Source organism: Coffea eugenioides, chromosome 2 (assembly GCF_003713205.1).
Source record: "Coffea eugenioides isolate CCC68of chromosome 2, Ceug_1.0, whole genome shotgun sequence".
In the NCBI taxonomy this organism is placed as follows: Eukaryota; Viridiplantae; Streptophyta; class Magnoliopsida; order Gentianales; family Rubiaceae; genus Coffea; species Coffea eugenioides.
Genome location: NC_040036.1, coordinates 17079318 through 17091028, shown reverse-complemented (window position 1 = coordinate 17091028; position 11711 = coordinate 17079318). Strand labels below are relative to the sequence as shown.

The 11711-nt window shown below is 42.1% G+C and overlaps 3 protein-coding genes across 3 annotated transcripts; 1 reads left to right on the top strand and 2 right to left on the bottom strand.

Annotated features, from left to right (window-relative positions):
• Window positions 1–337: 337 nt before the first annotated feature.
• Window positions 338–2782, top strand: LOC113763559 (thaumatin-like protein 1). Its single transcript, XM_027307394.1, has 3 exons — window positions 338–825; window positions 1023–1692; window positions 2216–2782. Exons 1-3 carry the CDS (start codon window positions 750–752, stop codon window positions 2502–2504), a joined length of 1035 nt encoding a protein of 344 aa, XP_027163195.1. The 5' UTR covers window positions 338–749; the 3' UTR covers window positions 2505–2782.
• A 966-nt stretch (window positions 2783–3748) lies between these two features.
• On the bottom strand, window positions 3749–6688 carry LOC113758198 (endo-1,4-beta-xylanase 5-like; the record flags this gene model as incomplete). The annotated part of the gene is made up of 8 exons (XM_027301154.1): window positions 3749–4124; window positions 4232–4870; window positions 4965–5111; window positions 5237–5338; window positions 5471–5649; window positions 6073–6211; window positions 6363–6397; window positions 6553–6688. Coding segments are annotated over 8 exons (1713 nt in total), but the record flags the coding sequence as incomplete, so codon positions are not given.
• Window positions 6689–8019: 1331 nt separating this feature from the next.
• LOC113762921 (endo-1,4-beta-xylanase 5-like) lies at window positions 8020–11458 on the bottom strand. Its single transcript, XM_027306560.1, has 8 exons — window positions 11146–11458; window positions 10991–11025; window positions 10285–10441; window positions 10014–10186; window positions 9801–9902; window positions 9455–9601; window positions 8647–9285; window positions 8020–8471 (listed from the first exon to the last, which is right to left on the bottom strand). The coding sequence occupies exons 1-8, from the start codon at window positions 11282–11284 to the stop codon at window positions 8136–8138; spliced, it is 1728 nt and encodes a 575-aa protein (XP_027162361.1). The 5' UTR covers window positions 11285–11458; the 3' UTR covers window positions 8020–8135.
• Between the last annotated feature and the right edge of the window lie 253 nt (window positions 11459–11711).

Genomic DNA, 11711 nt, shown 5'->3' with positions numbered 1-11711 from the left:
CTGCCATCATCATATCATCATCATCATCATGCCATATTTTAACAATAATGCGCTCAATTAATTACCATATCTACGCTTTTGAATCGATCCCATACAAATTACTATCCGACTTGTGAATGCAACAATAATAATACAGTGTTCTTTTACCCTTGACACTCTATGGGAGTGTGCATTTTATCCTTTTGCAGCTGCTGATGGCCATAACCTTCCCCCTTGGCACCAGTGCCTCTCCCCCTTTTTTTTTTGGACTAATAGACGTAAAAGAAAAAGAGAAAAACTTGTAGTAGTACAATGGCATAGAAATAGCATCCATAATTCTTAAGTTCACTATTCTTTCTCCCACAGTCCCGTTTCCAGTACTACCCCTCTGCTACAACAGCAGCATTCAAGCTGAAGCAGGGCTTTGCTCTTGTTTCTGTTAACAAAACAGAGCCCTGCATCAGTCAAGAGGACACTCCAAAGTGCCAACTCGCCTCGTCCTTTTCTCTTTCTCCCTCCCCACCCCTCTCATTGCCAGTATCTGTACCTGCTTCGCCTTTTTCACCGTCTATCTAACACCAAAACGAACGCATAACCCCCACCCCATTTCACATTACCCCAAGACTAAAAACTTTTCTTCTTCCACCTTTCTTCACCAACTCATTCCCCATTGATTCCTCCCAAACAGAAAAGACCAACAGCAAACGAAAAGATACAACCCAAAAAAGAAACAATAACCACATACTATACTATTCGAGCAACCCACCCACATGGATCTCCCCTCATTCCCTGCTTCCACCTCCCCCATTCTCGTCTTCTCCCTAGCTTTCCTCACCCTTTTCACAGGTAAGCAAAACATTTCTTTACTCCCAAAATATCAGCACGTTTTCACCAACTACATTAAATGTATAGGCCATAGATTTCGTTTTCGCTAATCTTTTCTTTTAATTATTGCTTTGGAATAATCACTAGGTGGTAAGCTAAAGATTTTGGATTTGGGCTTTCTTTGCTCCGCATTCTCTTAGTCACGTTTCTTTTTTCAGGCGTTCGCGGTACTACATTCACATTTGTGAACAAATGTGAGTACACAGTCTGGCCAGGGGTTTTAGCAAATGCCGGCAGCCCAAGTCTCGACAGCACCGGGTTCGAGCTCCCAAGCGACGCTTCGCGCTCCTTCATCGCTCCGACCGGCTGGTCCGGCCGATTCTGGGGAAGAACGGGCTGCAACTTCGATGGATCCGGGTCGGGTTCATGCGCCACCGGCGACTGCGGGTCTGGCCAGGTGGAATGCAACGGCGCAGGAGCTGCCCCACCGGCGACGCTGGCTGAGTTCTCCTTGGGGACTGGCGGCCAGGACTTCTATGACGTCAGCCTCGTGGACGGCTACAATGTGGCCATGATAGTTGAAGGGACGGGCGGGTCGGGAATGTGCGCTTCGACGGGTTGCGTGACGGATCTGAACAGGATCTGCCCGGCTGAGTTGCGGGTGGGGGATGGAAATGCTTGTAAAAGCGCCTGTGAGGCCTTTGGGAGTCCAGAGTACTGCTGCAGCGGCGAGTACAACTCACCGTCGTCGTGTAAGCCGTCGGTTTACTCGCAAGTGTTCAAGTCGGCTTGCCCGAGATCCTACAGCTACGCTTATGATGACCCAACTAGTACTTTCACCTGCAGCGGTGCTGATTATACGGTCACGTTTTGCCCCTCTATGCCCAGGTAAGTTTACACATTTCCTTTCTCATTGTTAGTTTTGTTTTGGGGCTGGTATTTAATTGAGACTTGTTATATTTTTCTGTAGTGTAAAAAAAAGGATGGAATTATAAAGGTAGCATTAAGAGTATTTTCTAATTTCTCCTTTTCTTTTCTTTCATGGGAATTCTGGTGCAAGATAAAATGATGTCCCATTCTCCCTGTTCTTCCTAATATGAGGGTAAAATGAAAGTATCCTTACCTTTTAGCCTACAAGTTTTACTCCCCGTAACTCCATAAACATCTATGCAAATTTAGCTTAGCAGAGTGATATTTTTTGTGATGTAGTGTGCATTTACTCTTTCTTTCATCCTATATCATCGTTGATGAATGGCTCTCAGTGCAATTTAGCAAGTTGATGGGGTAATAAATGTTTCGCCAAATGATCTGAACTGGGTGGTTACTTGTACTGCAGAAGTTAGTAAATGTGATTGGTGTAGTCCATGGTTAATGCATCATACTGATTATCTATCCCCTGTGAACTGTGCAGTCAGAAATCCTCGAAAGATCCTACACCAACGACAACGACATCGACGACAAATGGTGGTGATGGGTCAATGTCAGAATCAGGTAATATGGGGTCACAAACCGGGTCAGGTTCAATGGTTATTGACTCTGGCTCGGAGTCGGATACAGGTTCTCAGGCTATGCTGGCAGATGGTTCGTATTTGGCTGGTCTGGCCATGGGGGGCTCAACCAGGACACTTGCTGCATCTGTTTTGCACTCCGGGCTATTATTCGCCGTCGCTGCACTCAGCCTCTGCTTTCTGCAGTTGTAGGAAGAAATTATTATTGTGTCTTGCTTTTCTGGGTTTTGGTCTCCCATTCATACATAATTTTGATTCACTGAAAACGGACCAGCAGCAGGGCTTGGTTGGCCGGAAATGAGATGGGGTTTTGCACATTGTTAGTCCTTTTTCTAGGAGTAGTCTCTATGTATTTCCCTTTAAATGTGCATACGTAATGTTCTTTTCCTTTCTAATTTTATTAACTTTGTTCCATTTCTAAAAGTTTTGTTGGTATCAAGTTTGCAAGAGCTGAAGTATGCTCGTTTGTAGGGTTGCTGTTTAGTGGGCTGCTTTGAAGAGATTTTTTGCGAAAATGTTTTTACTTTGAGGAACGGGAATAGTTTGGCAATAATACTTGGGGAACTAATGCGCAGAAAGTATGGTTTTGGGGAACTAATGCAAAGAGGGAGTGATAAAGGCACGCTTTGCGGGAATTGCAAGCATGGCTATGACAAGTGTTTTTGTCTGCTATGGTAAATGCATCCATTACCAACAGAACCGTGTCCTCTGCGGCTCAGCAATGGTAAATGGGGATGTTCACCATATATATGGTAAGCAGCTGCGCGCATTTGGGATGATGTATGAAACGGGTTGTTGCATTTCAAAGGTCGTCATCATCCCTTTGGCCCAATACGGTTTCATTAGTCATCTGGTCTTTGAATTAGAATGGAATAAAGTCAAAAAGTGGGATTATCTTGTCCCGTGGGCCGTGCCTCATCCTCTTTCCTCTCCGGCTTTAGAAAAAAGGTGAGGGAAGGAGCATGTAGTGGACTTTATTTGATAATTTTCTAACTAATCCCAAACTGAATTCTAAGTGGCTCATAAAGTTATTGCTGGCCGAATAAATTGATGAGAGATTAAATTAGATCTGGGAGGGAAAAAGAGGCTGCCTGCCTGCTGCCTTTTCCTGCAGATATGCCATGTATTCAGAAGAATCCACTCCCTTGTCTAACCTTTAAAAAGTACTGCAATAATCTTTGGCAATATCAGATTATGTTTGCATGAAAAGATGTGGTATTGTGCTCTATAAGCTGCATCGCGGCTCCTATATCATATTCCGTTCATACCAGGAAAACGTTCTAATCAATTCCTGCCCGAGGTTGACGGCTGGGGTGCTGCGAGTTGGAATTTTTAATTTTAGCAGGTAAAGTCCATTTTTCTAATGGAGAAAAAAGCATACCTAGCTACATCAGGCCTCATAGCCGGATTTTTTTTGTAATTTAGTTACAGGAAGTTATGAAGTCCATTCTAGTAATTGGTTGATGTTACTAAGATTTACAGCTGAATGTTTAGATGTCTCGTTTCATCACCTTGACAAAGGGAGAATGTTGAGGTGACTGTTCTGTTGCCGTAGCAAACAGTTACCTTGTATTCACCAAAGAATCCGTAGAAACTAAATGAACCATGATCATCTGTTTGACCCTCGACCGCCCCAGTTTGCCATTCTTTGAGGAGATTGTCAACAACATCCCCGGCTGGGAGGTTGCGAAAATTGTTGTCCGTTAAGCACATTTGATAACACCCATTAGGATGTAATGCTGTCCAGAGCATAATGCCATTTACAGAAGGATGTGAGAAGCCCTCTCTCAGAACCGCTTCAAGATACCTAGCCTGATGAACAAAGAACCGAAAAAGGAGTTCAGGATCAGATTATTAGCTACAGAGATTCTAAAATTGTGTAAGTAACTAATAATGATTCAACCGAAAAGGTATCAGACCTGAGTTTGTTCATCGAGTGTATTGCTGATGTCTACCTCTGTAAGCCAAATTGGAAGGTTTAGTGTTGCCAATTTATCCAGTATTGCCCTCATTAGTGGAGGGTTTGGAATGGTGAAGTGACTTTCTAGGCCAATTCCGTCCATTGAAACTCCGGCTCTCTCGAGTTCTCTCAACCTCGATATGTAGGCATCCACGGTGGAGTTCATGTCAAAACAAGTCTCCACCACATTATAGTCATTCATAAACAAGGTGGCTAAAGGGTCTGCTTGATGGGATGTTTCAAAAAATTGCAGACTGGCATCCGGACCGAGTTTTTGCTCGTAGAAGTCGAAATGAAGCATTTCATTGCTCACATCCCAGTGTATGAACTCACTCTTGTATTGAGACATTAAACTTTGTATGCGTGAGTTGACAGCCACCTTCAGCTCTGGTCCGGTGAGATTGAGAACCCACGAAGGTGAATACTTGGGGTTCTCCCAGAATATGTTATGACCTCTGACCATGATTTGGTTGGCACGAGCAAATTCCAACATCTGATCTGGCACTGTGTAGTTGACAATTCCTTGCTGAGGTTCTGTTGCGTACCACTTGAGTTCGTTTTCGAATACTGCAGCATTGAACCGCTCCACAAACCAGTTCTGAAACAATTTGTTTTCTTTGGTTGGCTCCTTGTTTCTCCATGAACAAAGACTTTCTTTCAAACTCGAGTAACACTAGTCTAACAGACCAAACCTGGTATGGCAAATTTCCAAGGATAGTGCTGGCAATTGCAGATCCGAAAGGAAACTCTCTTGAAATTTGCTCCACCTCAACTAGTGCTCCTTCCAACCTCCGTCCATGGACATCTGCTACGTGTATCATGGCGGCACGTTTTCTTTTCTGGAGCATTTTTGGTAATTGAAATCAGAATGTTGCTACAGATGCTACGGGAGTGGAAAGAGGCGCGCAATTATTGATATATATTAAAAAAAAAAGAAGAAGAAGATGCAGAACGATTTAAGTACAGTATTGATACTATATTCTTGGTTTATCCTCCATTGCTCCTGAGTGAAAGGCTGCAGAGAAGCGCTCGCTATGCTTATATTGACATCTCCCCCATCTGCATCCTGCCACGCGGGAGAAAAGAATTTGACAAAAAGATCCGGGGCTTAATTTCATGTACGATTAATAAATTGACATATGGTGGCAATGATTTTAATCGAAGTATTGTGGGGATGATTTTAGTGGGAGTAACCTACCTGAAGAAACAGAAAAGTAGAATTCGAAGTTGAGTCGAGTACAAAGCCACCTTTGAGAAATGACCAGCAGTCTTGCCTTGCGATTACAGTCCCCGCGCATTGATACGTCGTTTTGTCTGTTGTCACGCTTGCCTGTATGGAGGATGAATCTACATCTTCTACCTTTAGCCAACCTGTTTTTTTAGCGTATACCAATTATGTATGCTCTGGACTTGTTCAACATTAAGTTCTTACAAGTACAAAAACATCCAAACTAAGGGTACAAACGCATTGACACAGTTACGATTGAAGTCCCAATCAGCCTTGCACCACCATTAATTCTGTTCCGCGAAACTATTGTTACTTCATTGAATAATGTCCCGTTACTCCAGGAAAAAAATTCTTGTTCAGGGATTTTTTTTTTTTTTTGGGTTCATAAATTTGATGTACTTGGCAACCAAGGCGCGAAGTATCACCGAAACGTAGCATAACCTCGGCGCTGGTTGTTTCTCGTCGTTTTTACACCAGTTGGTAGTTTGTGTTGAAATTTACTAGTTCATGGAAAACGTGTAGGTAGCGGAATAAATATTGCACTCAACTGGAGAAGGAATAGAAGGTGTTGCCGGGGAGATTGTAGAAGACGAATGCTGCAGGGGAATTATCTCGACTTCCAGACAAGCTGAGCTTGTGATGCCTTCTACCATGAACTCGATCCTTTATAATCCCACCATTGTATAGGGGATCTTCTGGTGCTGATTTGCACTTGTGAAGAAAAGGGGGCCGGGGGGGAAGCAGAAGAAGTTTTTGAGTGCAAATGGCGCAGTAGTGAATTGATGTTTGAGAATGATCACTACAAAAACAATAACAATTCTTTAAAAGTAAACATTGCAATATAACATTTTGATTCACTTACTGCAGTGTAGGCAGAATAGTCATAGACAGGTCCATCTGCAGCCAAGCGAGAAGTTTAGGGGAAAAAGAAAAAAAAAAGAGAACACAAAATAACGTTGAAAAACATACGCCAAAAAAGAAGAAAAAGAAAAGCGAGAGAGAGAGCTGGCACCATAAGCAACAGAAAATGAAGAGCCAATAAGCAGGGTTACCACCAAGAAAGAGGCTAACAAGCGATCGTCCATACTGTCCACTACAAGCTGAAAATGCATAGAAATCTCTCCACCCAATTAATTCGATTCTGAACTGGCCTATACTATGGTTTCTGCAAGGAGCTCCCACAATAATTAATATTTACTCAAATATCAAATACTAGTAACAAATCAATGTCATGCAAGAACGAACATGCGTCTCAGGCAGAAATCCTGATGCTATTGTTTCTTGGATTCTTTTTTTAAACTTTCAACCTACTTAAATGGTTAGGTAATTGACAAGGTTTGGGTTGAATATCTATCTATTCACATACATATTGGGTTTGTTGTGGTCGAGTTTAGGACCGCACCTCTGTCTGGATTTGAGTGTGCTGATAGAAATATGAAAATTCTACTCTACGTACGTACGTATGTTGCAGCTGGCCACTGGCTTAAGCTTAGAGCCTTGCCCTTCGACGTCTTTCTACTTACTTTTTCAGCTATACTTGCTTTCCACAACTATGCACAATGACAGATTACCTTACCGTCTCAACTTTGTTTTCTTTTTAATGTCTGAATGAAGTTTAGCAAAGATCCCTACACAATACAATTCAAAAGAGAAAAAAAAAAAAACTTGAAAAGAATAGGAAAAGTTTTTACGCGGATGATGCAATTGCTGCGGTTTAGGAATCAAATTTTTAAGGAGTGTGGAACGGAGAATCTGCAAGACCAAAGGAAAGGATTGAGAAGAAATGAAGGAGTAAGACAAGAAGAATCATATATCCTCAAGGCAAAGACAAAACAAGGTTCTACTACCACTACAACAATTGTAAGTAATATATGCCATAGAAGGAAGGATGTATCGTCGGCCACTTATTGGATCATAGGTAAGTTCTTGAAATCGCAAGATTCGATTAAAAATGCAACACAACATACTCCATTATTTATGGTTGGCTCATAGTTCATCCGACACTTCGTTCATCCACCATTTTAACAACTGTGCCCCAAATAATAAAAACGCATGTTCGGCCGACACTTCGTTCACGGAACACCAAACCAAGAGGAATGTTGCGAAAAGCCGCGGTGCGATCCAATTTTTCACCCACTCAATTCTGTTGAATGTTGAATCTTAGTAGTTTTTTCTGGGTCGAAAAACGGCTGTGTCTAAGATAGGCCCATTTCTGCAGTAAACCAGGCCAGATCCTGAACTAGAATAGCTGAGCTGTTATTGGCATTTCAAGGGTCCATCCCTTCTAACTGAGAAAAGAAAAGAAAAGGAAAAAATAAAAATAAAACACGCTCGCTCATACTCATTTGGCATTTTCTTTATTTTCTAATTCTCTGGTTGAATCACACTAATGTTTTTAACACCCTAATCCTGATTGAGTTGTCCCCTGACAGTTTAGATCACAGCTCATAGTATTTCAAGGACAAGAGAAAGACGCTATATATATATATATATATATATATATATATATGTGTGCTTAATTGAAGTGTTGGCGTATTGTTTTGTAATTGCGCGATTGCATACACATGAAGCTTTTGCCAAAAAAATTAGCGCCAAAGTATTGGTCACTACACTAGTGCAGAGTGGTATTCCAGAGTTATATTTGGATATTAAAGTGTCGAGTCTCATCTCCTTGGCTGAGCGAGAAGCTTGAGTTGACGCTCTTGTCACCATATTTGGCAGTTACCTTGTATTCACCCAGAAAGCCATGAAAGCTGAACGAACCCTGCCCATCGGTATGGCCCTCTAACGTCCCTGTTTGCCACTCTCTAAGGAGCTTGTCAACCACATCTCCCGCAGGAAGGTTATGAAATTCATTATCAGTAAGGCACATTTGGTAACAGCCATATGGATGAAGTGCTGTCCACATCATTATTCCTTTCACAGACGGATGGGAGAAGCCTTCTCGCAAAACTTCTTCTAGGTAAAGACCCTGTTCACCAAAAAAAAATTTTTTTTATGGTGAAGTGTAAAGATCTAATTCATTGTGTTTTGGTAAAGGAGTAAAAAAAAGTTAACCAGGTGAATTGAATTACATTAGGGGCGGCGCTGATTAAATTCGTTGAATCTTCAGAGGCAGAATGACTATAAGAGAGAGAGATACTCACTTGTGTTTCCTTAGTAAGAGTTTTGCTAATATCAACTTCTGTTAGCCAAATTGGAAGTCCTAGCGTAGCAAGTTTATCGAGAATGGCTCTCATTAGAGGAAGATTAGGTACTGTAAAGTGACCCTCAAGGCCGATTCCATCCATTGTTGCTCCGCCTAGCCTGAGTTCTCTTAACCTTGAGATATAGGTGTCTACTGTGGAATTAACGTCATCACAAGTCTCAACCACGTTAAATTCGTTCAGAAACAATGTTGCTAAGGGGTCTGATTTATGCGCTGTCTCAAAGAAGCTTAAGGTGGCATTTCGTCCAAGCCTTTGCTCGTAGAAATCAAAATGAAGCATTTCATTGCTCACATCCCAGTGGATAAATTCTTCTTTGTATTTCTCCATGAGGCTCTTTATTCTGGAGTTTACAGCTGACTGCAGCATGGAATCTGTCAGGTTGAGAACCCATTCTGGTGTGTACTTGGGGTCCTCCCAGAATATGTTGTGGCCTCGAACAATGATTTGGTTGGCTCGTAGCAACTCCAGCATTTGATCAGGTGTCGTGTAGTTGATCTGCCCTTGTTTAGGCTCTGTTGCATACCACTTGAGCTCATTTTCAAAAACTGCTGCGTTAAACCGCTCTTTGAACCAACTCTGAAACCATAGAGAAAGACTCTGGTTAACATTGAGCTCTGCTTCTGGCATGAAATAAGTCAATCCGTTGAAAAATGCAAACGCCGTCAGCATGTTGGCTCAAGTCATAGTAAACATTTGCATTGCGGCTAAGCTACTATATATGGGGCTTCAGTGACTGATTTCAGACCTGGTATCGCAAATTCCCGATGATGGTCTTTGCTATCGCTGAACCAAATGGGAAATCTTTTGCTACTTGTGTTACTGTTATTTCTGCACCTTCCAGTTCAACGCCATCTTTGCTGGAAACATGAATAGTGACTGCTCGCTTCCTTGCCTAGAAAATTAGATACGTTAAAAAACATGGCTGATTCCGGCCGGGGCTAACATATTCCATCAGAATATGCCTATACATCAGGAGCAGAAAATGCATGTCGAGCTCCAGATTATTGGGAAATAACGAGTTGGAAGGGCATAGTCCAGGTTTTGTGCTCCTCCGCCTCCAAATTGGTGCGAGTTGCGTGTATTTCAATTACCTTGTTAATTTTGTACTGCTGATTTAATCTCCACTGCTCCTCGGTGAATGGCTGCAAGGAATAGCTGGAAAGCACCATACTGATATCTCTGCCCTCTGAAGCCTGCAGAGAGAAAGAAGAAAGCTTATGACCTCGCTTAGTTTCTAGGACTAGGCAACTCCACACGTGTAGGTTCATTTCTGTCATACACATCGTTAAATGGCGACAAAATACCTGCAAATATAGTATTGAAGAACTGGACGGAGCGGTCAATACGAATCCGCCCTTGAGAAATGACCAGCATCCACGCTCGGCAACAACAGTCCCGGTACAATTTTGGGTCGTTGTCTCTGTAACCAGGGTGGCCCTTATGAGTACTGAGCCGGCATCGTTTATCTTGACCCAAGCTGCAAGGGAAAGGCAAAGATGTTGTGAGGTCAAAAAAGTGACAGCAGAGAACAAAATCTGATTAGAAAAGAAAAAAAAATTGAGTGAGGAAATCAACTGGAAAAACAATAAAAGGTGTCCTGGGCGAGGTTTTGCAGTCGAAAGGCAGGGGAATAAACTGGATTCCCCTTGGCCCCTATGACCCATGTGTACTCTGGCTGTTGATCCTCCAGGATCCCTCCATTGTAAAGTGGCTCCTCCGCATGCGGCTTACACTGTTCCACAATGACACCCACCATTAGAGCGTTTTCTTTCTCTTGCAATCCAAACTGTTCAAGGTAACAAACTACTAGCCAAATACTGCAAGAACTGATGCTCCCTCCTCTACCAAACATTCTTAGTTGCAGCCTTTTTTGTCAGTCGGATTGAACTTTGGAACATAAAACATTCCATTTAACTTGTTATTGGCTTTCTGAAAGTTTCAAGTAGCAGAAGTACTTGTTTGTTATTGAAGCCGTAATAGTTTACTTCCCAGTTAGTACTATTCAGAACGTTAAATAAATAATGAAATGTAAATTACAAACTTGTTGCTAACTTCCCTCTTCTTTTGAGGGAAAAATATATATATATACGCGGACACTGTTGGCTAGCAAGATGTTGGTACCAGTAACTAAAAAAATGAATCAGATGCCCTCCATGAATGTGTTAAATTTGTTTAAAAGAAGAATTTCCAGCTACCAAATCGCAATTAAGCAACAAATCAGACATTCAATAAATGCAAAAGCTGAATGGAATTAGGAGAGTCAGATTGAGAGTCGCCTCACCTCCGTGTATGCCGAGGAATCATAAGGTGGCCCGTCTGCAAGTCAGCAGATAAAGAGATAATTAAAACATACTAAGTGGTACACAACTAAACGTAAAAACCTAGGAAAAGGCAGCAGTATGAGATAAGATAAGGAGGAGAGAAGCATCACGTAACCAAAAGCAGAAGCGAGGGAAAGGCCAGAAAATAGGCCCAAGATCAGAAAGAGGCAGATGGAGGAAGGCCGTCCCATGGTCTCCCATGTTTTCTCTTTCCCCAGAAATGAGGATGCATTGTTTGGGGAAGAATTGGGCATATTATTGGAAAAAAGAAACAAACTGGTTGGATTCCAGTTGATGTCCTGCAAGAAACTGATAGCTAAACCAGCAGTGAAGGAGTAGCTGCTGGAAACTTGACAAAGAGATGATGGGTATGGGAGTGGGACGGATTCACAAGATAAACAGTGGATGCCCCCTGGCTCTCGGGGAGTGTGTGCTGGTCTGCTTCAGTGGGTAGTCCCCGTGCTATAGTTCACATGCTGTGTAATATATAAGCTGGCTTTGGATTAATTCCGAGTACAGCATTAAAAGTTCACACAAATGAATCTTTCCTGCTCCAATTCCAGTTCTTAGCTGGGTTATTGTCTTGTAGTAGTTGGCTATTTCCATTTTCTGTTGATCAAGTGGATTAATGAGCTCAAATAATAATAATAACAATGCTCGACTTGACCACCAACCATATCA